General features: G+C 47.6%; 2 protein-coding genes across 3 annotated transcripts in view; both read left to right on the plus strand.

The window, feature by feature from the left end:
* The first annotated feature begins 1,833 nt into the window (after positions 1-1,833).
* rbpms2a (RNA binding protein, mRNA processing factor 2a) lies at positions 1,834-14,988 on the plus strand. 2 transcript variants are annotated; one of them, XM_072465206.1, is made up of 8 exons: positions 1,834-2,181; positions 7,692-7,769; positions 9,048-9,086; positions 11,027-11,089; positions 11,895-12,045; positions 12,354-12,502; positions 13,480-13,552; positions 14,193-14,988. In XM_072465206.1, the coding sequence occupies exons 1-7, from the start codon at positions 1,930-1,932 to the stop codon at positions 13,543-13,545; spliced, it is 798 nt and encodes a 265-aa protein (XP_072321307.1). In that variant the 5' UTR covers positions 1,834-1,929; the 3' UTR covers positions 13,546-13,552; positions 14,193-14,988. The 2 variants fall into 2 exon arrangements, with proteins under 2 accessions (XP_072321307.1, XP_072321308.1); XM_072465207.1 differs by lacking the exon at positions 13,480-13,552.
* A 1,180-nt stretch (positions 14,989-16,168) lies between these two features.
* cfap70 (cilia and flagella associated protein 70) overlaps positions 16,169-25,558 on the plus strand; it is a 90,771-nt gene continuing 81,381 nt past the window's right edge. Inside the window, exon 1 of the mRNA XM_072464658.1 lies at positions 16,169-16,240. Coding sequence (XP_072320759.1) covers positions 16,169-16,240 — 72 coding nt within the window. The remainder of the gene's footprint in view (positions 16,241-25,558) is intronic.

The raw sequence follows: 25,558 nt of genomic DNA on the forward strand, positions 1-25,558 counted from the left end.
ATGTGAGGAACAGACTCAGTTTTATATTTATATGTGAGGAACAGACTCAGTTTTATATTTATATGTGAGGAACAGACTCAGTTTTATATTTATATGTGAGGAACAGACTCAGTTTTATATTTATATGTGAGGAACAGACTCAGTTTTATATTTATATGTGAGGAACAGGCTCAGTTTTATATTTATATGTGAGGAACAGACTCAGTTTTATATTTATATGTGAGGAACAGGCTCAGTTTTATATTTATATGTGAGGAACAGACTCAGTTTTATATTTATATGTGAGGAACAGACTCAGTTTTATATTTATATGTGAGGAACAGACTCAGTTTTATATTTATATGTGAGGAACAGACTCAGTTTTATATTTATATGTGAGGAACAGACTCAGTTTTATATTTATATGTGAGGAACAGACTCAGTTTTATATTTATATGTGAGGAACAGACTCAGTTTTATATTTATATGTGAGGAACAGACTCATGTCGGTTCAAACCTCGTCTTGCTCGGTCCAAAGATGCAGCTGAAGTGTCTTAAATAGCTGTTGTGTGAGTGAGTTTGTGGCGCTTCCTGTCCCGTGTTGCACATATTTACACAGTGTCTAATGACTGAGGAGGGGCCGTGACGCTGAGGGCCCCAGACCCAGGCTCGGGCCCTCAGACCCTCAGACCCTCACATCTGATTGTGTTGCATACAAAGTCAGGAAACGGCTGGTCTCTGAGAGTTCTGCAGGAGGAAGCTCTGGACACCGGCTCTGGGCCAGCGCTGCTGCAGGACACAAAGCACTGAGCCTGAAACACAAAGCACTGAGCCTGAAACACAAAGCACTGAGCCTGAAACACAAAGCACTGAGCCTGAAACACAAAGCACTGAGTCTGAAACACAAAGCACTGAGCCTGAAACACAAAGCACTGAGCCTGAAACACAAAGCACTGAGCCTGAAACACAAAGCACTGAGTCTGAAACACAAAGCACTGAGCCTGAAACACAAAGCACTGAGCCTGAAACACAAAGCACTGAGCCTGAAACACAAAGCACTGAGCCTGAAACACAAAGCACTGAGCCTGAAACACAAAGCACTGAGCCTGAAACACAAAACACTGAGCCTGAAACACAAAGCACTGAGCCTGAAACACAAAACACTGAGCCATGAGCTCTTCTGGTGGTTTTGAGTTTGTTTTGTGAAAGAATAAAAATGGAAAGCTTTATTCATCATAATTATGCATTAAAGTGTGGGATAATGAATGAGACAATGTAATTACTTAAAAAAAAATAATAATCAAATACAAATGGGAGAGATTTTATCTTGCTAAAGTATTAATACTTGGCAATTATGATAAAGATGATTTAGTCAATATTTCTTCATTTCTCCCATGACGTATTTGGTACAAACAGAGCCTCAGACCTGAACATTCAATATTTCATGTTGTTCAGCCGAGCGAAAAGCACCGCGTGTGTTAAAGGGAGGGCCCCGGCCCCGGCCCCGGCCCCGGCCCCGGCCCCGGTGCAGCCTCGTGCGCGGCCTCGTGCGCGCTCACGCGGCTCCGGGCCGCTGACGCAGCTGACGCCACTGCGGCTGATTGGGCTCGCGCTGGTCATAATTGATGAGCTAATTGAAGAGAGGGCGGGGCCAGGGAGGGGCCGTGGCGGGAGGCGGGTCCATGGCTCCAATCACCAGACTTCAGTGTGTGCTCCGCGTCCCGCACAGACCACGCACAGACCGCACACTGACCACGCACAGACCGCACACTGACCACGCACAGACCGCGGCTACATGTGAGCACTGGGCTCACCACACACGCACTTCTGTCCCTCTCGCACGGAGCACCCAGAGCACCCGGAGCACCCGGAGCACCCAGAGCACCCGGAGCACCCACACCCGCTCTCACCTTCTACTTTCCGGGCGCTGCTTTTCCCCAGTGTTCGTGAATGATTCTGTCCCGCAGTCCTTCCTCCAGCAGCTGCGACCCCGCGCCGTCCTCACGCACTCACCTCGCCACCGCGTCTCTGGTCAAGTTCAAGCGGCCTCAGGACTCGTACAGCGGCCACACGCGCACTTGGGGCACGTCTCACGCCACCACCAGAAGTTTACTCCTGAGCGCAGCGGCCGCGTCTGAAGCGCGGGTCACCATGAGCCTGAAGGAGCCCGAGCCCAACAACAGCGTGGCCATCGAAGAGGAGGTGAGTCCCGGGCCCGCACCTCCCGCACGGCCCGCACCTCCCGCACCGGTGCAGGGACCAGGAAAACACGGTCCCTGTCCTCCACATTTTAGAGCAGGACATTTAGACATTTGCTTGTTGCGGTTCTACAAAACAATTGTAACAGATATTGGCGAGTTTGAAATAAAAGGCTTGAGCTTTAGTGTGTGATTCTGTTTGGATTGAGTACATTTTGAAGACTTGGGACAATGAATAATAATTCTCATGTCAAACATCAATTTTATCAACTAAATATTCGATCAATATTTTTTAATATTTAAAGCTCCAATTATTAATTTTAATAACGGACTTAACGGCTATAAAATCAAATGTATTTGTATTTCCATCATAACTGTCCTTAAGACTGCAGCTTTAGAAAATCAAACTGTCAAATCAAAATCAGAAATGACTTTATTTTCAGTGAAGGATTCACTGCGGCATTAATCTGTGTATTATATATTATTATGTATTATAATATAAAATGGGTCAGAGTATATACACACTTTACAGTTGGGTCAGAATAATGCAAAGTAAAACAAACAGATTTGACTTGAAAAAAAAATATCTCTTACATCTCAATCACCTCGAAATATTCAATCCACATTTTGAATCAGAAAATACAGTTTTCTTTAGTTTTCATCCTCCTGTGATCGTGTGAGGACGTGTTTGTGTCTAATGTTTTGTCCCCCGCTGTATTAGTGGGCCGGTGGGCCGCTGTATTAGTGGGCTGGGCCGCTGTATTAGTGGGCCGCTGTATTAGTGGGCTGGTGGGCCGCTGTATTAGTGGGCTGGGCCGCTGTATTAGTGGGCCGGTGGGCCGCTGTATTAGTGGGCCGGTGGGCCGCTGTATTAGTGGGCCGGTGGGCCGCTGTATTAGTGGGCCGGTGGGCCGCTGTATTAGTGGGCCGCTGTATTAGTGGGCTGGTGGGCCGCTGTATTAGTGGGCTGGTGGGCCGCTGTATTAGTGGGCCGCTGTATTAGTGGGCCGGTGGGCCGCTGTATTAGTGGGCCGGTGGGCCGCTGTATTAGTGGGCCGGTGGGCCGCTGTATTAGTGGGCCGGTGGGCCGTCATGACGCAATCACTTTGCGGAACAAACATTCTCATGAATCATTTGCCACAAAATGGAGCTGGAGCCGGTTTGAACCTGGATGTTTTATAATATCGTCTGAACGCGGCGCTAATGAAGCGCGTGACTGTGTTTGACCTGACTTTGAGCCGCAGTATTCAGCCGTAAGTGGCTCCTCACGGGGAGGGCCAGAGGAGGGCCCCTCACGGGGAGGGCCAGAGGAGGGCCCCTCACGGGGAGGGCCAGAGGAGGGCCCCTCACGGGGAGGGCCAGAGGCACCGGGGCCTTTTGTCAGCCGCTTTGTTCTGTTGTGACGGGACAAAGCGTGAGCTCGTTTCCCTCCTCGGCACAAACGGGACATGAGCGGCCCACAATGTGTGAGGTCAGATGTTCCTGTCCGAGGATGTCCAGGTTCATCAAGGCCCAGTCAGGTCTATGCAGGGCGTAAGACCAGGTCAGTGGAACTGTGTCCCAAACGGAATAGACTCCTAATCTGGTCATTTTTAATTTAACTCTAAATGTATCTATCTTCAAGGGAAATAATCTGACAATTATATAGATATAGATATTATCGATATCATGTGATATCATGTGATATCATATGTGATATCATCGTATATGATATCTATATCTAGAGAGATATAATGATTGCTAGATGCCAATTTCAAATTTAATGCTAGAAAATTGTTTAACATTTTTTCTAAAAAGGCCGTGTACAAAAAGATTAATAATCTGACTAATGTTGCTGGAAAATGATCCATTTTACAGTAATATTGTGATATTCCTCATAAATGTAATGGTAAAACGTGACACCGTTAGAACTGCCAGGCCTGTCACGTGATTAAAAAAAATCTATTTTAAGTGTTGCAATTTACAAACCGCAATAACCATAAAAAAATCTTTCTGCTGCAAGAGACAAAACGATCGTTTTCTAAAATGTAAAATCTGTTTTGTGTTTGTTTGTATTGAACTCTAAACAGAATTGTACAATTAAAATCAAAGACTCGTCCTTGAAATGTCACATGAGCCGGCTCTGTGGAGCAGGACACGCCCCGCACACGGGACGCGCCCCGCACACGGGACGCGCCCCGCACACGGGACGCGCCCCGCACACGGGACGCGCCCCGCACACAGGACACGCCCCGCACACAGGACACGAGTAACGTTCGTGTGTGTGACCAGTGACAGACACAAACTTTAAGACACTCGTTTGGATAAAGTTCTCGTTGGTTAGAAACACTTTTGTGCTGAAACTGTGGTTCTGGTGTTGTTACTGCTCGAGGTCGGCATGTGTTTATTGTGTGACATTGTGTTGTGTTCATCTTTAACATAAAAGAGAAATAAAGCTCATAAAATGCTTTTACTTTGTATATTTGATATTGTAATGATGTTAGGTTATATAATAATGGCACTCAAGAGTACTGTTACTTTTATAACACAGTAATGAGGTAACACAAGTTATTAAAAGTAACACTAAACACGGTTTATAGAACTCAAAGTCTCTTGACTTTAATACATTTTTTGTATCCTCCTCTGAAGGCGATGGTGAAAAACGATGTTCATAGGGACTTCCTGTTAAAAACTAGAACTGATAAGCTCCGCCTCTTCATGGTGATAAGCTCCGCCTCTTAGTCTAATTTCACTAACGAGCAGTAGAAGTTTTGAATTTTATTTTTGAAAAGTGGATCTGAGACTTAAGAACTAAGAAGAAGCTTATGTCCCACAATGGGCAAAGTTCAGTGTTTCAACACTAGACACAAGTTTAATAAGAAAAACCTGAAAGAAAAAAACTTGTAGCTTGTAACTCTTGATAAAAATATGACATTTTATTATAGTGTTGTGCACGAGTGACGTGTTCAGGGCAGTGTTTGTTGTAGAGTGACGGCAGCAGAAGGACAGACTGTGAAACGTCTCCTTCACACAGCGAGGGTGGATCAGTCACTAAAGCTGCTCTCCGAAGTGTCCTGGAGTGGACAGAGGTGTCCTGGAGTGGACAGAGGTGTCCTGGAGTGGACAGAGGTGTCCTGGAGTGGACAGAGGTGTCCTGGAGTGGACAGAGGTGTCCTGGAGTGGACAGAGGTGTCATCTTGCAGTGGGCGACACTCATGGTCCAGCATAGATGTGAGTTTAGCCAGGACCCTTCTGTCCCCCACCTGCTGCACCGAGGACAGCCCAGGACGGAGGGTTGTCCAGCCTCTTCCTCTTCTGATGACCACACCTACAGGAGCTGATGCACCAGAGTCAGAAGGTCTTCAGGAGTGGCCCTGTCAGGAGTGGCCCTGTCAGGAGTGGCCCTGTCAGGAGTGGCCCTGTCAGGAGTGGCCCTGTCACTCCAGAAGACCTGAGTCTCCTCAGGAGGTGGAGCCGACTCTGGCTCTTCCTGTACAGTGCGTCTGTGTTATGAGTCCAGTTTGTGGTTCAGATGAACACCAGGTCCTTGTATGAGTCACTGTCTCAATGTCCCGTCGCTGGATGTTCACTGGTGAGGGGGGCGTGGCCTGTCCCGTCGCTGGATGTTCACTGGTGAGGGGGGCGTGGCCTGTCCCGTCGCTGGATGTTCACTGGTGAGGGGGGCGTGGCCTGTCCCGTCGCTGGATGTTCACTGGTGAGGGGGGCGTGGCCTGTCCCGTCGCTGGATGTTCACTGGTGAGGGGGGCGTGGCCTGTCCCGTCGCTGGATGTTCACTGGTGAGGGGGGCGTGGCCTGTCCCGTCGCTGGATGTTCACTGGTGAGGGGGGCGTGGCCTGTCCCGTCGCTGGATGTTCACTGGTGAGGGGGGCGTGGCCTGTCCCGTCGCTGGATGTTCACTGGTGAGGGGGGCGTGGCCTGTCCCGTCGCTGGATGTTCACTGGTGAGGGGGGCGTGGCCTGTCCCGTCGCTGGATGTTCACTGGTGAGGGGGGCGTGGCCTGTCCCGTCCCTGGATGTTCACTGGTGAGGGGGCGTGGCCTGTCCCGTCCCTGGATGTTCACTGGTGAGGGGGGCGTGGCCTGTCCCGTCGCTGGATGTTCACTGGTGAGGGGGGCGTGGCCTGTCCCGTCGCTGGATGTTCACTGGTGAGGGGGGCGTGGCCTGTCCCGTCGCTGGATGTTCACTGGTGAGGGGGGCGTGGCCTGTCCCGTCCCTGGATGTTCACTGGTGAGGGGGCGTGGCCTGTCCCGTCCCTGGATGTTCACTGATGAGGGGGGCGTGGCCTCTGGAAGACTACCATCTCCTTGGTACCCAGGTACTTGTACGAGTCCAGGTACTGCACACGCTCACACAGTTTAAATTTGTCTAAAGTACAGAGATGTGGGCGGGGCAAGGGGCCGATGAAAATGGAGCTAGTGTTTTCACACCTGTGTGCTCTAGATTTAATTTAGTTTCTTCACTTTTTGTGGGTTGTGTTCACATGCCCCGCCCCTCATACGCTGTATCATGAGCCACGCAAGACGTGATCAGCTGACCTGTGTGGACCACTGTGTGCAGGATTTTGAGGATGGGGGAGGGATCTGGGGGTTCTCTCCCTGAAATCTCTGAACGTGTCAAACCCCATTTCCAATCGTTTGGTGCACTTTAGTGTAATCTTGGCAATTAGTCCAAGATTAATTAGAAACAATACATGGATGTGAACTAGCTCTGACTATAATAAATTGCACCCTTTTTAAAGTACATTGTTTTTAATGACATGTCACATGCACAACTGATGTAAATGTGTGAATGATCAAGTCTTTCAGCTCATTGTTGCGCAAAAATCCCTCTTCACTTTTTGTTTGCTTGTATATCCAGTGTATGCAAAAACAATACTCCATCTGCAGAGCCGCGGCGCGGTCAAATGGCGCAGCAGCTTCAGGAGCCGCGGCACATGGTAGTTTGGCGGCTCTGCATTTGGCCACCAAGCGGCCCAAGTTTGAGCGCACTGGACGAAATGCAGGAAAAAGCTCATCAGATATGGCGGGGCCCACCCCTTAGAGGTGCCTCTGCCACACCCACTGCGCTCACTGAACGCTTTTACGTTGACCTCACTAGTGTCAAACGACCTGTTGCAGGACTGTTTAACCAATCCTGTTGAATTTGCAGTTTGTCAATGTTACTACTTCTGCAGCGTTTTCAGCTTTTCTAATGAGCGCTTTAGTGAGCGGCGTCTGCGAAAGCCTTTGGCGTCGACCACTCCCAGGCACATTGTTCTGTTGATCACACGGCTGTTTGTCACTAATGAATTGGACTTTTAACAAGTGCTTAATTAAAATAAATGCTGCTTTTAGCAGATTGTAGCCTTCGGAGAAAACGATTGTTTTTCCGATGACACCCACTGTATGTAGAGCACTTTAGAGTGCAGCGAGGAGACAATGACTGAGCTCAAACATGGGACAGTCACACACTGGGACAGATGGGCCACTATGAGGGACTGACATTTCAGTCCTTATTTTGAAACCCTTGTGTTTAGGTGCGGACACTCTTCGTCAGCGGGCTTCCTGTGGACATTAAACCAAGGGAACTATATCTTCTCTTCAGACCATTCAAGGTAAGTCCACCCCTCCATCGCAGGGAGATGATGACTTGTCTGGACAGAATGTTGGAAAGATTGTAATGTGAGACAGGTTCTACTCTGACAATGTTCAAATCTAAGATAAAAACAGTTTGATTAGCTGCGTGTGACTGACAGGATTTAACCTACACTTTTATGTCTTTGATTTGAAGGAATTGTATCCAGTTTGAAGCACTTTTAATTGCCTTGTGCTCTACAGATAAACTTGCCTAAGATTCTAATTTGACACGTCTCAAACAATAATTGTGATATGAACAATCATTTGATCCATTGGAAGTCTCTGCTGGGTCAGCCCTGTTCCCACTGAATGTACAATGGCCTCATTAGCATATATGAAAAGGAGGCCAGCGTATTGTTCCGTAAACACACCTCGCTCTCTGGACTAACTAACCAAATTGGAAGTGGGCTCGCTCGCACATGGATGAGCTGGAGGAATGTGTAAATGAGTAGCTTGAGATTGGCCCGACTCTCGTGACCCTGAGCGGGCCGGGCCTTTCCCCTCCACGCCGTCCCACGCAGACAACACGGTAAAGAGCATGTGCGAGAACCCAAAAAACCACGACCAACGACCTGAGCCTGGACTGAACAGCACCAAGTCACAGCTCTGAACGGAAAGACTCTGAAACCTTGCTTCCTGCTGAACTACATGAAGTTTCCTCCATAAACACCTTTTCAGTCAATGAAAATGTCAAATCATTCTTATCCAAAGCCTGAGTACGAAACTGTTCTGTCCAGTGACTGTCCCAACCAAAGTGATCCAAATGCTAAAGTGCAGTGCAAACTGGACTTTGCTCTTGTTCTCCACTGACGGGCTAAATCTGGCTTGAAGTTGCTCCACAGGATTCTTTGGGTTGATGGAGGCTGTTTAAATTTCCATGACTGTAAATCAGGATTAAGAGACGAGGCCGTCCATCAGCGCGCTCTAAACTCCCCTTGTAAGGCCAGAGAATGCCTCCACGTCCTGTTTTCTGTTCAGCCCGGCTATATTTGGAAGCTTCATTCACGGCTCGCTCTTCTGACTCATTCTACTGTTTGTTTTTTTCAAATCAAGATGAATTTGAATGTGCATTTTGAAAACACCAGGAATCTTCCATTAGAGGACGAACTGAAATGTCACAACACGAACATGTGGAGTATTTGACTTCAAACGGCCCGTCGCGTTCCATCTTCAGCCTTCTCATTTAGACGGCTGCAGTAACGTTTGCGCTGAGCTTCACCATGTGACTCCATGTCTCATGTCTCATGTCTCCACAGGGCTATGAGGGGTCACTGATCAAGTTGACGTCCAAACAGGTGAGTCTGCGTCACTCATGCTCCAGGTCAATGAAGGCTTTGACTGTCCTGGTCTAGTTTGCAGTAGTTTTTTTTTTTTTATTTTATCATTAATGCCTTGAAATAAAATATTTGACTTTTGATGCGACGCTCCTGGAAATGATTCTCCCCAAAGTTAAGCTTGATCAGGCAAACGCCCACGGAGGAGTTCGTTAAAGTGTGAAACATTAAAATGTTAGTGATTTAGCCATTTTTTTTATTTCCCCTCCCCCATATGGATTACATGGGAGGTTTCTGTCATCGCTACGACGATGCCATAAAACTGAGGGCATCTGTCTGATTGGCTTTTTTGATCGGGACGCCAAAAATTTTTCTGCAAAGTTTTGAACATTTTCGTAAAACAAATTTTTGTCCGTCAATGTTAATTTGAAGGTCACTCTGTAGGGGGCGCTATCGCACCCATTTCAATTTTTTTCACAATAAACTGGTCCAAACTTGAAAGTTTTAACAAATGATTTAAATTTGGTTCTAATTGGACTTGTTTGGTTCAAATGGTAGCAATTTTTAGATTTAGAATATCCCAAAATAAGTTGTCTCCAATTTTCCGGCTGTGTTTACACAGACTGTAAAAGTAATCCCAACAAATTGAACAACTTTAGATGCCCCACTTGTCTAGCGGCCGTAGACCGATTTTGAGGTTGGAGGCCAAAACGCCCTTGGAGGAGTTAGTTTGACGTGAACAAAATTACTGACTGGGCGTGTTCATTTTCAAAGGAAGGTGGCGGCCATAGGGTTAGTCTGGGGGCGTGGCCCTAATATATTTTTTTGTCCTCGCGAGAGAAACGCTTGTCCCCGAATTGACGTGGGAGCATCTCCCATGAGCCCAATGTATTTTGTTTGTGGCGCTGTCGTGTCATTTAAAAAAATAAATTCGCTGATTTTGAACTTTGGGTAAAGTTTGCATTTTGGAGCATGTTCAGAGTCAAATTAGAGCTCAAAGAGCAGAAGAGAAATTATATTTCGAGCAAAAACAATATAGCAGTTTCCACTAACAAATTATACATCGTTTGAAAGCTCTAAGCCTTCCCGATGCCGCCATGGGGTGGAATCATCATTACGAGCGCTTACGCGCTCGTCACTCCCTATTCCGTCGGGATGCCCCGCCCACTCCCCATAGACTTCCATTGATTTGAGCAGATACAAGCATGGCCCATGCCTGCGGCATGGACTCTCGCGTACAGGACGATGCCAGGAGGGTTTTTGGAGGAATGCAGCGCTTTGCATTGTTGACCATTTTTGTTCTAGCAGGAGTAAGTATGCACGATTGGGCATGGGTTAGTTCACTGTATGTGACTGGGGCGACGGGGACCCCCAGGCCCTGCTGGGGCTCGGGCTTAATAAAAGTAGCAGAACATCAACGAAAAAATTTAATCTTTACATTATCATAGTCAAGTCCATTTCTTTGGGAGGGCCTTTTTTCCCGCTGCCTCTCCAATGAGATGTTAGTGCAATATTTTTATACTTCAGCTTTGTCAGGCATGGAACATACAACTTAATGTGTTAAACACAAGTGACAAATGTAAACATCTTGACAATGTGCTTATAGTTTTGAAATGTAAATCCTTCAGAATTGAGTGACTAAATCCATGTTTTCAGAATAAAAAGATTTCACTTGCTCTGGTGAATCGATGCAACGATGAACAATGATAAATACAAGATCTCATCACGGTGTTAGACAAACTTAAATTACACTTCACAATGAGATGAAAATGGACTTGATCTGAACGATGTAATGCAGAAGTGAACGGTGCATTTGAACATTAAATTGCTCATAAATGACCCTGGTCCAGCTGAGTGGGCGTCTGTAAGATGAAGGGTGACTGGCTGTAGTGGGTGTGGTCGGGGCGGGGTCGGGGCCCGTGCTTTGTGCTCTGGACTGGACTCTGTGCTCTCTGTTGCAGCCTGTCGGGTTCGTCACCTTTGACTGTCGCTCTGGAGCGGAGGCGGCCAAAAACGCCCTGAACGTAAGAGCGCCCCCTGTCGACACAAATGTGGTGGTTCAACATGTCTGTTCTAACCTTGTGCTTCTCCTGAGTCTGAAATAAACCAGTCCATCACTAAGACTAAAGAAACAACCCCTTTGTCTCTTATAATTCAATGGCAGGGACTTTTTTGGAAAGAGGCCAGAGTCCCATAGACTTACGGTAGTTTACTTTGACCTTGGCACACTTCTTAGTCTGGACTAGCTTTCCTCATGTTGCATATCACTGCTTCTTTACTCCACTAGGCACAAGCGTAGTGTTATTGGCCACGAGTAGTGGAAGTCTTATGTTGTCACAGTCTAACTCCTCCTCGCACACTCTCTCTCTCTCGCGCTCTCGCTCTCGCACACACACACTCTCTCTCTCGCGCACACTCTCACATTTACACACTCACATTTACACACTCACCTGCATGTGGGCACAGCGCTTAGGGCACAGACGCAGCAGGGTTTAATCACAGCGACTCCACGCTCACTCTGCTCAACGTGAACCACTGCTCAATACGCCATGTCCTGCATCGTCCGGTCCCAGTATTAACTTGCCCACAATGCTTTGCCTCATAATTGTGATAAAGCAGTTCCCATGATTGGCTTATGTTGTCCCCCTGGCAAAGCGTTGTATACGATTGTCTGGAATTAAAGTGCAGTGTAAACCTGCTGTTTGGACAGTGAAGGACCCGGAGTATTGAGCGTGGTCCAGAAGGTCAGGCCGAGTGAGCTGAAGCTGACCGCCTTAACTGAGCCCAAATCCCTTACATCTGTGTCCCCGCTCCTCGTCTCTCCCCCAGGGAATCCGCTTTGACCCCGAAAGTCCCCAGACCCTGCGCTTAGAATTTGCTAAAGCCAACACGAAGATGGCAAAGAGTAAGCTGATGGCCACACCGAACCCCACAAATATCCACCCCGCTCTAGGAGCACACTTCATTGCACGGGACCCATGTAAGTGTACTGCTGCACCTCATAGGCTCTCCACTCGCACCCTGCACTGCAGGAGTCAATTGGGCTTTGTCCAAGTGTACTGAGCTATAACTTTCTAACAAATGAAGGACTAACTCACACCTCACATGCATGTGTCCTCTGCTCCTGAGCGGGACGTTCTACTTGGGCTGAAGCAGTTGGTTTGGCTCTCGGCCTAAACACCTGCTGAATGTGTCATGTGCAAAAATCGCTTTGACATTTCTTAGGACAGATATTTGGACAGGTCGTCTTGGTGAAGGCTTAAGTAGAGTTTCCTGGTGCGTCCACAGATGACCTGACGGGGGCAGCGTTGATCCCTGCCTCTCCTGACGCCTGGAGCCCTTACCCCCTGTACACCACCGAGCTGACCCCGGGCCTGCCTCATGCTGCCTTCACTTACCCTGCGGCGGCGGCGGCTGCAGCGGCGCTCCACGCCCAGGTGAGTCTCCGCTCTGGTCTCCTGTGGACCCGTTAGACATGTTCTCACAAACCATGTTCAGGACTTCTACTGCCTGCACTTTAGAGCGTCCCAGCAGAGAGTAGGTGAGGTGAAGGCTTCAGGCCGTGGCACTGGTCATTGAGATGTCTTACAGGTCTTTGACAGTCGTCTCTTAAAATGTTAATCTGACCGCTTCAGTGTCTCTGGACATCCCCGATATATGTCCTCCAGTCTAGTCTCTGAGGCAGGTAGACCCAAGCCCACTGCTGTGGTGATGCCTGCGGCGTAGGGATACATGGCGGTGATAAAGCTGTTGCCGGACTACATGCGCGTGGTGCAAAATCAATGCCCACCAGTCGGGGGCATTGGAGGCGTGGCATATGAGGGCAGAGTTCAAATTCTATATGATTCCAACATGAAGATGGTTTTCATCACAACAGACTTGTCAGTTGTAGCGAACAAGGGAAAGTATTCCACTTTGGGTCGTGTGGAGTTCAGTCTGTGATGTAAGGCAGTGGGCACAGCTGAGGAATGTCTGCTATGTGACCTTTGACCTTTACAAGGTGCCAACCTCTGCCATTGGCCCGGAGCGGGCACTGGTCACCAGCGCTTTTATTGGCATCTGCTGAGAGATGTGTGTGTGTGTGTGTGTGTGTGTGTGTGGTGGCGGTTCCCGTGTGTGTGGTGGCGGTTCCCGTGTGTGTGGTGGCGGTTCCCGTGTGTGTGGTGGCGGTTCCCGTGTGTGTGGTGGCGGTTCCCGGTGCCGTGGCGGTTCCCGGTGCCGTGGCGGTTCCCGTGCGTGTGGTGGCGGTTCCCGGTTGCGGAACAGGATTCAGTTCATGACTCTTAATGACCTCATTGTCCAGAGAAGCTCTGGCCCACAGCGGCACATTCCCATGGCCAGAGTGAGCGTGGTGCTGGGGGCCCCCCTGGTGGCCCCTGGTGCATGTGTGTCATCACTGTGTTTGTCTCTTTAGATGCGCTGGTATCCCACTCCATCTGAGACTTCCCAGCCCGGATGGAAGTCCCGGCAGTTTTGTTAGATATTTAGTGAGTAACATTTGGTCCAATCGTACATTTTGAGTTTTCCTCCATCTTCACTCCCTTTACCCAGAATGCATCAGCATCATAATGCCGTCATATTTGGTGTTTAGTCTGGGCTTCATTTGTTTAATTGGGTGGATTAGAGCGAGTGCACAATGTGGGGACGACGGGCACTTTGAGATTCTGAAGTGAAAGTAACAGAAGGACACGTGATGAATCCTTCATCAAAAACAGACCTGAAGTTGTGCCTTTGCCTCGGAGCCTCACACTTTGTGACGGTCACTCGCTCTGAGCCCGTGCTGACCGCAGCATGTCGGGGGAAGCTAGCTTTTATCTCCCTCTGCTACAAGGTAAATGTGGTTTTCTAAAATCCAAGTTTAAAGACTAATGATTCCTGCAGAATGTGTCCTTTTGTCACTTTTGTAGTGAACTTTGAAATATTCCAGTGTTTGTGATAAAGTTGAGTCTCTTCAGAGATGGGCCCAGGTCACATGACCAGATCAGATCTGTGAGGCGGCTCACCGTGTATAAATACTTTTTAGAACTCTTTTAGAATTGTGGAGTGTTCTGTGTCATGAGGGTGGATCGTACAGCTTTACTTCTGTCATTTGAATCATTGTCTCTAAGTGTTTTCTGTCCTCCGCAGGTCTCTGGGGGCCACGCCTTCGTCCAGCTGAAGTGAGGTTTCTCAGAGTTCATCCTTAATTTAATCGGTTTATTTAATTTATCGAACTAAGCATTAGAAACAGTATTTATGTCCTCCCCGCGTGCGAGGGAGCTTCTCCTTGGCCACTCTCGCGGTACCGTCCTGACCCTTCACGAACCTTGCTGTCCCACACCACCAGGGGGCGCTAGAGGCTGTAGCCGTGGCGACCTCTGAGGCGCTAGAGGCTGTAGCCGTGGCGACCTCTGAGGCGCTAGAGGCTGTAGCCGTGGCGACCTCTGAGGCGCTAGAGGCTGTAGCCGTGGCGACCTCTGAGGCGCTAGAGGCTGTAGCCGTGGCGACCTCTGAGGCGCTAGAGGCTGTAGCCGTGGCGACCTCTGAGGCGCTAGAGGCTGTAGCCGTGGCGACCTCTGAGGCGCTAGAGGCTGTAGCCGTGGCGTTTAAAGTGTTGAGTCTTTGCATGTTGGTCGTTGGCATGAACTTAGAACACGTGTGGTTCCTTTGTGCTCGTGGCCTCTTTATCTGGACGCTGGGCTGGACGCTGTGTGCACTTCTTATCTCGCATGGTCTCCACGTCCGGACAAGCCCAGTCTTTTCTGACCATATCAGTGTCTGTCATTATTTGAGCAAAAGAAATATTTGTACTTTTGCGTAATGAATATTTATGCATTTTGGTGCAGCGAAGTATTGAACATGTCTAAGTTTTGGATGTTTAGTCGTCTCTTGTGTTTTTGGTGTTATTTTTGAAACTATAATCCTGTTTAAAGTAGTTTTAAAAGAAACGTGCAATTTGTTTAAAGGGGAGGTGGGGTCAGAATTCCGAGCGTGGCCAGTGTGGGTAAAAGATGACCGCTCCCCGATCTTCAGAATGTGAAACTGGACTTCAGGAGGGTTAAGTCGAATGAAGGAATTTAGTTTGTGGTTTAGAACATGTTTGTCTCTGTATCTGCTGTGTTAAGATGTAAGAGAAACTCGTCTTATGAATAAAATAAGTGAATGCATTTGTCATGTCGTTCCTCTCTCTACGACCAATCAGAACCAAGCACCACATGCCCCGCCCTCAGCCTCAGACGTCACATGTTCACAGCAATACATCTTTTCATTAGTGACGCGCCGGTGCATTAGCCTCTGCTCCGGGGGGGCGTGGTCCTCTGCTCCGGGGGGGCGTGGTCCTCTGCTCCGGGGGGGCGTGGTCCTCTGCTCCGGGGGGGCGTGGTCCTCTGCTCCGGGGGGGCGTGGTCCTCTGCTCTCTCTCGCTCTCTCTGTCATTTTCACACAGAATATTTGGATTGACATTAAGTCAATAACCTGCTCAGATGCAGCAGATTGGAACAGTTTGTTCTTTATTTACAGCGATCGGCCTTTTAATAAGATCATTTGTTTAAATACTTCAGTTTAATTTAACCTTCCACATATTAAACTGAAGTTGTAGCTTCAATTCAGTAGATTCTTCTGTTAATGTGAAATACCAAGAGTTACATTTAAAAATGCATCGTTTTCAAAAGCGGTGCTCATGTCGGTGGAAGAGGGTCAACATGACATTTTAAATGTCATTCTCATAACAAGCTCTTTGTACACAAATGTAAGATCTTTCTGAAAATAAAATATTACAATTTGAAAGACTGAACTGAAAATGTTTACCTTTTTATTAGTAAATTAATTTATGCCATATTTGACTCTAGAAACGTTGCTACGGGTTCAATGACGATAAACCTTTTCCGAATCTTTAAAATGATAAATCTGGACAAAATGAAATGAGGCTCGCGCAGCTCTTTGATTCTGGCCCTCGCGCGTGTCCTGTGCGGGGCCCTGCTGCCCTCTTGTGGCAGGTGGAAACTCCTGAATTTCCCTGAATGCACCGCGAGTCTCCTGTTGCCATGGACACGGACTCGCGCCCCGAAACAGACCAAAATAAACCATCGATTGTTTTTCACGGCTGAGTTCATCCGTTTGGAGACATGGACACGCCGCGTCCCGCAGACACGCCCCCGCACACGGTGACCGTGACCGTGCCCCGGGCCCACGCGCTGGTACGTGTTTAACTCTGTTTGTCCCGCTGAACACCAGAGGACACGGCCCTCTGGGCGGACAGTCCCGCGCCTGACGGTGATGGACAGTCCCGCGCCTGACGGTGATGGACAGTCCCGCGCCTGACGGTGATGGACAGTCCCGCGCCTGACGGTGATGGACAGTCCCGCGCCTGACGGTGATGGACAGTCCCGCGCCTGACGGTGATGGACACAATCTGTGACAGTTTGAGATGAAAAGTAGAAAATAAGTGCTAAATGGTGACGTCATCCACAGCCCTGTGAGGCAGTCTGACCAATAGGAACAGTCTGATGTGACATGAGACTGTTCTTATCTAAGGTAAGGCCAACTTTATTGTCCCGAGGGGACATTTGTCCCCTGCAGGACACAAACACAAATACATCATTGATATCAATGTATTTATAACTTCCAAAGACATATCCATGGTCCAAGAGCCGGACACGCCTACATGCAGTACAAGTACACATGCAGTACAAGTACACATGCAGTACAAGTATAAATGCAGTACTAATACACATGCAGTACAAGTACATATGCAGTACAAGTATACATGCAGTACAAGTACACATGCAGTACAAGTGCACATGCAGTACAAGTATACATGCAGTACAAGTATAAATGCAGTACTAATACACATGCAGTACAAGTACATATGCAGTACAAGTATACATGCAGTACAAGTACACATGCAGTACAAGTGCACATGCAGTACAAGTACACATGCAGTACAAGTATAAATGCAGTACTAGTACACATGCAGTACAAGTACACATGCAGTACAAGTATACATGCAGTACAAGTACACATGCAGTACAAGTACACATGCAGTACAAGTACACATGCAGTACAAGTATACATGCAGTACAAGTATACATGCAGTACAAGTACACATGCAGTACAAGTACACATGCAGTACAAGTACACATGCAGTACAAGTATAAATGCAGTACTAGTACACATGCAGTACAAGTACACATGCAGTACAAGTACACATGCAGTACAAGTATAAATGCAGTACTAGTACACATGCAGTACAAGTACACATGCAGTACAAGTATAAATGCAGTACTAATACACATGCAGTACAAGTATACATGCAGTACAAGTACACATGCAGTACAAGTACACATGCAGTACAAGTATACATGCAGTACAAGTATACATGCAGTACAAGTACACATGCAGTACAAGTACACATGCAGTACAAGTATACATGCAGTACAAGTACACATGCAGTACAAGTACACATGCAGTACAAGTACACATGCAGTACTAGTACACATGCAGTACAAGTACACATGCAGTACAAGTACACATGCAGTACAAGTACACATGCAGTACAAGTATACATGCAGTACAAGTACACATGCAGTACAAGTATACATGCAGTACAAGTATACATGCAGTACAAGTATACATGCAGTACAAGTACACATGCAGTACTAGTACACATGCAGTACAATGTACATGCAGTACAAGTACACATGCAGTACAAGTACACATACAGTACAAGTATACATGCAGTACAAGTACACATGCAGTACAAGTATACATGCAGTACAAGTACACATGCAGTACAAGTACACATGCAGTACAAGTACACATGCAGTACAAGTATACATGCAGTACAAGTACACATGCAGTACAAGTACACATGCAGTACAAGTACACATGCAGTACAAGTACACATGCAGTACTAGTACACACACAACAGACCACGATATATCAAGAAGTTACAAATCTTCGCCGTCCACTTTTCCTCATTTTGTCACATTCAGCTTTTTGTTGAAAATCGAACCCGTAAAGAAGAAGAACGCTCGATCAGACCCCAAAGGATGCTTCAAGTGCAGATGACAGGTTGTAATTATGATGTTAGTTATTGTCTCTGTGGTAAATATTCATCGTTTTACATCAGTCAAGTTGCAGTTAATGAAGAAAATAGAAAATAAAAGTTGAGAAGCCGAATCCTCCTGTCTGTAATTTACAGAAAGCTGCGCATCAACAGGGAATATGAGTACTATTTATGTTACTCATACGTTTGCTGCACCTTGACTTTTGACCAATCGGACGCAGGCTCAAACGCACGTTAAAGGAGGTGTCACGACTGCCCCGTGTTTTAGACGTAAAGTGACGTGTTGTGTCTAACCCTAACCCAACCCCAACCCTAACTCTAACCCTTAACCCTAACCCTGACCTTAACCCTAACCCAACCCTGACCTTAACCCTAACCTTAACCTTAACCCTAACCTTAACCTTAACCCTAACCCAACCCTGACCTTAACCCTAACCTTAACCCTAACCCTGACCTTAACCCCAACCCTGACCTTAACCCTAACCCTGACCTTAACCCTAACCCTAACCCTGACCTTAACCCTAACCCTGACCTCAACCCTGACCTTAACCCTAACCCTGACCTTAACCCTGACCTTAACCCTAACCCTGACCTTAACCCTAACCCTGACCTTAACCCTGACCTTAACCCTAACCCTAACCTTAACCCTAACCTTAACCTTAACCTTGACCCTAACCTTAACCTTAACCCAACCCTGACTTTAACCCTAACCCTAACCCTAACCCAACCCTGACCTTAACCCTAACCCTGACCTTAACCCTAACCCTAACCTTAACCCTAACCAAACCTTAACCTTAACCCTAACCTTAACCTTAACCCTAACCCTAACCCTAACCCAACCTTGACCTTAACCCTAACCTTAACCCTAACCCAACCCTAACCATGACCCTAACCCAACCCTGACTTAACCCTAACCCTAACCTTAACCCTAACCCAACCCTGACCTTGACCTTAACCCTAACCCTAACCCTAACCTTAACCCTAACCCAACCCTGACCTTAACCCTAACCCTGACCTTAACCCTGACCTTAACCTTAACCCAACCCTGACCTTAACCCTAACCTTAACCCTAACCCAACCCTGACCTTAACCTTAACCTGAACCCTAACCCAACCCTGACCTTAACCCTAACCTTAACCCTTACCCTAACCTTAACCTTAACCCTAACCCAACCCTGACCTTAACCCTAACCTTAACCCTAACCCAACCCTGACCTTAACCCTAACCCAACCCTGACCTTAACCCTAACCCTAACCCTAACCCTAACCCTAACCCAACCCTGACCTTAACCCTAACCTTAACCTTAACCTTAACCCTAACCCAACCTTGACCTTAACCCTAACCCAACCCTGACCTTAACCCTAACCTTAACCTTAACCCAACCCAACCCTGACCTTAACCCTAACCTTAACCTGAACCCTAACCCAACCCTGACCTTAACCCTAACCTTAACCTTAACCCTAACTGAACCCTAACCTTAACCCTAACCCTAACCCTAACCCTGACCTTAACCCTAACCTTAACCCTAACCTTAACCCTAACCAAACCCTAACCTTAACCCTTACCTTAACCCTAACCCAACCCTGACCTTAACCCTAACCCTAACCCAACCCTGACCTTAACCCTAACCTTAACCCTAACCTTAACCCTAACCTTAACCTTAACCTTAACCTTAACCCTAACCCTAACCCAATCCTGACCTTAACCCTAACCTTAACCCTAACCCAACCCTGACCATGACCCTAACCCAACTCTGACCTTAACCCTAACCATAACCCTAACCTTAACCCTAACCCAACCCTGACCTTAACCCTAACCCAACCCTGACCTTAACCCTAACCCTGACCTTAACCCTGACCTTAACCCTAACCCTGACCTTAACCCTGACCTTAACCTTAACCCAACCCTGACCTTAACCCTAACCTTAACCCTAACCCAACCCTGACCTTAACCCTAACCTTAACCCTAACCAAACCCTAACCTTAACCCTTACCTTAACCCTAACCCAACCCTGACCTTAACCCTAACCCTAACCCAACCCTGACCTTAACCCTAACCTTAACCCTAACCTTAACCTTAACCCTAACCCTAACGCAATCCTGACCTTAACCCTAACCTTAACCCTAACCTTAACCTTAACCCTAACCCTAACGCAATCCTGACCTTAACCCTAACCCAACCCTGACCATGACCCTAACCCAACTCTGACCTTAACCCTAACCATAACCCTAACCTTAACCCTAACCCAACCCTGACCTTAACCCTAACCCAACCCTGACCTTAACCCTAACCCTGACCTTAACCCTGACCTTAACCCTAACCCAATCCTGACCTTAACCCTAACCCTAACCTTAACCCTAACCCAACCCTGACCTTAACCCTAACCTTAACCTGAACCCTAACCCAACCCTAACCATGACCCTAACCCAACCCTGACTTAACCCTAACCCTAACCTTAACCCTAACCCAACCCTGACCTTGACCTTAACCCTAACCCTAACCCTAACCTTAACCCTAACCCAACCCTGACCTTAACCCTAACCCTGACCTTAACCCTGACCTTAACCTTAACCCAACCCTGACCTTAACCCTAACCTTAACCCTAACCCAACCCTGACCTTAACCTTAACCTGAACCCTAACCCAACCCTGACCTTAACCCTAACCTTAACCCTTACCCTAACCTTAACCTTAACCCTAACCCAACCCTGACCTTAACCCTAACCTTAACCCTAACCCAACCCTGACCTTAACCCTAACCCAACCCTGACCTTAACCCTAACCCTAACCCTAACCCTAACCCTAACCCAACCCTGACCTTAACCCTAACCTTAACCTTAACCTTAACCCTAACCCAACCTTGACCTTAACCCTAACCCAACCCTGACCTTAACCCTAACCTTAACCTTAACCCAACCCAACCCTGACCTTAACCCTAACCTTAACCTGAACCCTAACCCAACCCTGACCTTAACCCTAACCTTAACCTTAACCCTAACTGAACCCTAACCTTAACCCTAACCCTAACCCTAACCCTGACCTTAACCCTAACCTTAACCCTAACCTTAACCCTAACCAAACCCTAACCTTAACCCTTACCTTAACCCTAACCCAACCCTGACCTTAACCCTAACCCTAACCCAACCCTGACCTTAACCCTAACCTTAACCCTAACCTTAACCCTAACCTTAACCTTAACCTTAACCTTAACCCTAACCCTAACCCAATCCTGACCTTAACCCTAACCTTAACCCTAACCCAACCCTGACCATGACCCTAACCCAACTCTGACCTTAACCCTAACCATAACCCTAACCTTAACCCTAACCCAACCCTGACCTTAACCCTAACCCAACCCTGACCTTAACCCTAACCCTGACCTTAACCCTGACCTTAACCCTAACCCTGACCTTAACCCTGACCTTAACCTTAACCCAACCCTGACCTTAACCCTAACCTTAACCCTAACCCAACCCTGACCTTAACCCTAACCTTAACCCTAACCAAACCCTAACCTTAACCCTTACCTTAACCCTAACCCAACCCTGACCTTAACCCTAACCCTAACCCAACCCTGACCTTAACCCTAACCTTAACCCTAACCTTAACCTTAACCCTAACCCTAACGCAATCCTGACCTTAACCCTAACCTTAACCCTAACCTTAACCTTAACCCTAACCCTAACGCAATCCTGACCTTAACCCTAACCCAACCCTGACCATGACCCTAACCCAACTCTGACCTTAACCCTAACCATAACCCTAACCTTAACCCTAACCCAACCCTGACCTTAACCCTAACCCAACCCTGACCTTAACCCTAACCCTGACCTTAACCCTGACCTTAACCCTAACCCAATCCTGACCTTAACCCTAACCCTAACCTTAACCCTAACCCAACCCTGACCTTAACCCTAACCTTAACCTGAACCCTAACCCAACCCTGACCTTAACCCTAACCTTAACCCTAACCCTAACCCTAACCTTAACTTTAACCCTAACCCAACCCTGACCTTAACCCTAACCCTAACCTTAACCTTAACCCTAACCCAACCTTGACCTTAACCCTAACCCAACCCTGACCTTAACCCTAACCCTGACCTTAACCCTGACCTTAACCCTAACCCAATCCTGACCTTGACCCTAACCCTAACCTTATCCCTAACCCAAGCCTGACCTTGAACTTAACCCTAACCCTAACCTCAACCCTAACCCTAACCCTAACCCAACCCTGACCTTAACCCTAACCTTAACCTTAATCCTAAACCAACCCTGACCTTAACCCTAACCTTAACCCTAAACCTAACCCTGACCTTAACCCTAACCTTAACCCTTACCTTAACCCTAACCCAACCCTGACCTTAACCCTAACACTAACCCTAACCCAACCCTGACCTTAACCCTAACCTTAACCCTAACCTTAACCTTAACCTTAACCCTAACCCTAACCCAATCCTGACCTTAACCCTAACCCAACCCTGACCTTAACCCTAACCCAACCCTGATCATGACCCTAACCCAACCCTGATCATGACCCTAACCCAACTCTGACCTTAACCCTAACCCAACCCTGACCTTAACCCTAACCCAACCCTGACCTTAACCCTAACCCAACCCTGATCATGACCCTAACCCAACTCTGACCTTAACCCTAACCATAACCCTAACCTTAACCCTAACCCAACCCTGACCTTGACCTTAACCCTAACCCAACCCTGACCTTAACCCTAACCCTGACCTTAACCCTGACCTTAACCCTAACCCTGACCTTAACCCTGACCTTAACCTTAACCCAACCCTGACCTTAACCCTAACCTTAACCCTAACCCAACCCTGACCTTAACCCTAACCTAAACCTGAACCCTAACCCTAACCCTAACCCTGACCCTAACCTTAACTTTAACCCTAACCCAACCCTGACCTTAACCCTAACCTTAACCTTAACCCTAACCCAACCTTGACCTTAACCCTAACCCAACCCTGACCTTAACCCTAACCCTAACCCTAACCCAACCCTGACCTTGACCCTAACCCTAACCTTATCCCTAACCCAAGCCTGACCTTGACCTTAACCCTAACCCTAACCTCAACCCTAACCCTAACCCAACCCTGACCTTAACCCTAACACTGACCTTAACCCTAACCCTGACCTTAACCCTGACCTTAACCTTAACCTTAACCCAACCCTGACCTTAACCCTAACCTTAACCTTAACCCTAACCCAACCCTGACCTTAACCCTAACCTTAACCTTAACCTTAACCAAACCCTAACCTTAACCCTTACCTTAACCCTAACCCTGACCTTAACCCTAACCTTAACCCTAACCCTAACCCTAACCAAACCCTAACCTTAACCCTTACCTTAACCCTAACCCAACCCTGACCTTAACCCTAACCCTAACCCTAACCCTAACCCTAACCCTAACCCAACCCTGACCTTAACCCTAACCTTAACCTTAACCCTAACCCTAACCTTAACCTTAACCTTAACCCTAACCCTAACCCAATCCTGACCTTAACCCTAACCTTAACCCTAACCCAACCCTGACCATGACCCTAACCCAACTCTGACCTTAACCCTAACCATAACCCTAACCTTAACCCTAACCCAACCCTGACCTTAACCCTAACCCAACCCTGACCTTAACCCTAACCCTGACCTTAACCCTGACCTTAACCCTAACCCTGACCTTAACCCTGACCTTAACCTTAACCCAACCCTGACCTTAACCCTAACCTTAACCTTAACCCTAACCCAACCCTGACCTTAACCCTAACCCTAACCCAACCCTGACCTTGACCCTAACCCTAACCTTATCCCTAACCCAAGCCTGACCTTGACCTTAACCCTAACCCTAACCTCAACCCTGACCTTAACCCTATCCCTGACCTTAACCCTAACCCTGACCTTAACCCTGACCTTAACCCAACCCTGACCTTAACCCTAACCTTAACCTGAACCCTAACCCAACCCTGACCATAACCCTAACCTTAACCCTAACCTTAACCCTCACCCAACCCTGACCTTAACCCTAACCTTAACCATAACCCTAACCCAACCCTGACCTTAACCCTAACCTTAACCCAACCCTGACCTTAACCCTAACCTTAACCCTAACCCAACCCTGACCTTAACCCTAACCCAACCCTGACCTTAACCCTAACCCCTACCTTAACCCTGACCTTAACCCTAACCTTAACATTAACCTTAACCCAACCCTGACCTTAACCCTAAACTTAACCTTAATCCTAAACCAACCCTGACCTTAACCCTAACCCTAACCTTAACCCTAACCCTAACCCTAACCCTGACCTTAACCCTAACCTTAACCCTAACCAAACCCTAACCTTAACCCTCACCTTAACCCTAACCCAACCCTGACCTTAACCCTAACCCAACCCTGACCTTAACCCTAACCTTAACCCTAACCCTTAACCTTAACCTTAACCCTAACCCTAACCCAATCCTGACCTTAACCCTAACCTTAACCCTAAACCTACCCTGACCTTAACCCTAACCCAACCCTGACCATGACCCTAACCCAACTCTGACCTTAACCCTAACCATAACCCTAACCTTAACCCTAACCCAACCCTGACCTTGACCTTAACCCTAACCCAACCCTGACCTTAACCCTAACCCTGACCTTAACCCTGACCTTAACCCTAACCCTGACCTTAACCCTGACCTTAACCTTAACCCAACCCTGACCTTAACCCTAACCTTAACCCTAACCCAACCCTGACCTTAACCCTAACCTTAACCTGAACCCTAACCCAACCCTGACCTTAACCCTAACCTTAACCCTAACCCTAACTTTAACCCTAACCCAACCCTGACCTTAACCCTAACCTTAACCTTAACCCTAACCCAACCTTGACCTTAACCCTAACCCAACCCTGACCTTAACCCTAACCCTAACCCAACCCTGACCTTGACCCTAACCCTAACCTTATCCCTAACCCAAGCCTGACCTTGACCTTAACCCTAACCCTAACCTCAACCCTGACCTTAACCCTAACCCTGACCTTAACCCTAACCCTGACCTTAACCCTGACCTTAACCCAACCCTGACCTTAACCCTAACCTTAACCTGAACCCTAACCCAACCCTGACCATAACCCTAACCTTAACCCTAACCTTAACCCTCACCCAACCCTGACCTTAACCCTAACCTTAACCCAACCCTGACCTTAACCCTAACCTTAACCCTAACCCAACCCTGACCTTATTCCTAACCTTAACCCTAACCCAACCCTGACCTTAACCCTAACCCAACCCTGACCTTAACCCTAGCCCAACCCTGACCTTAACCCTAACCCTAACCCTGACCTTAACCCCAACCCTGACCTTAACCCTAACCCTGACCTTAACCCTGACCTTAAACCTGACCTTAACCCTAACCCTGACCCCTAACCTTAACCCTAACCCAACCCTGACCTTATT

Source organism: Eucyclogobius newberryi, unplaced genomic scaffold, assembly GCF_026437365.1.
Source record: "Eucyclogobius newberryi isolate DKJ021-1_F unplaced genomic scaffold, fEucNew1.0.hap1 SCAF_5, whole genome shotgun sequence".
In the NCBI taxonomy this organism is placed as follows: Eukaryota; Metazoa; Chordata; class Actinopteri; order Gobiiformes; family Gobiidae; genus Eucyclogobius; species Eucyclogobius newberryi.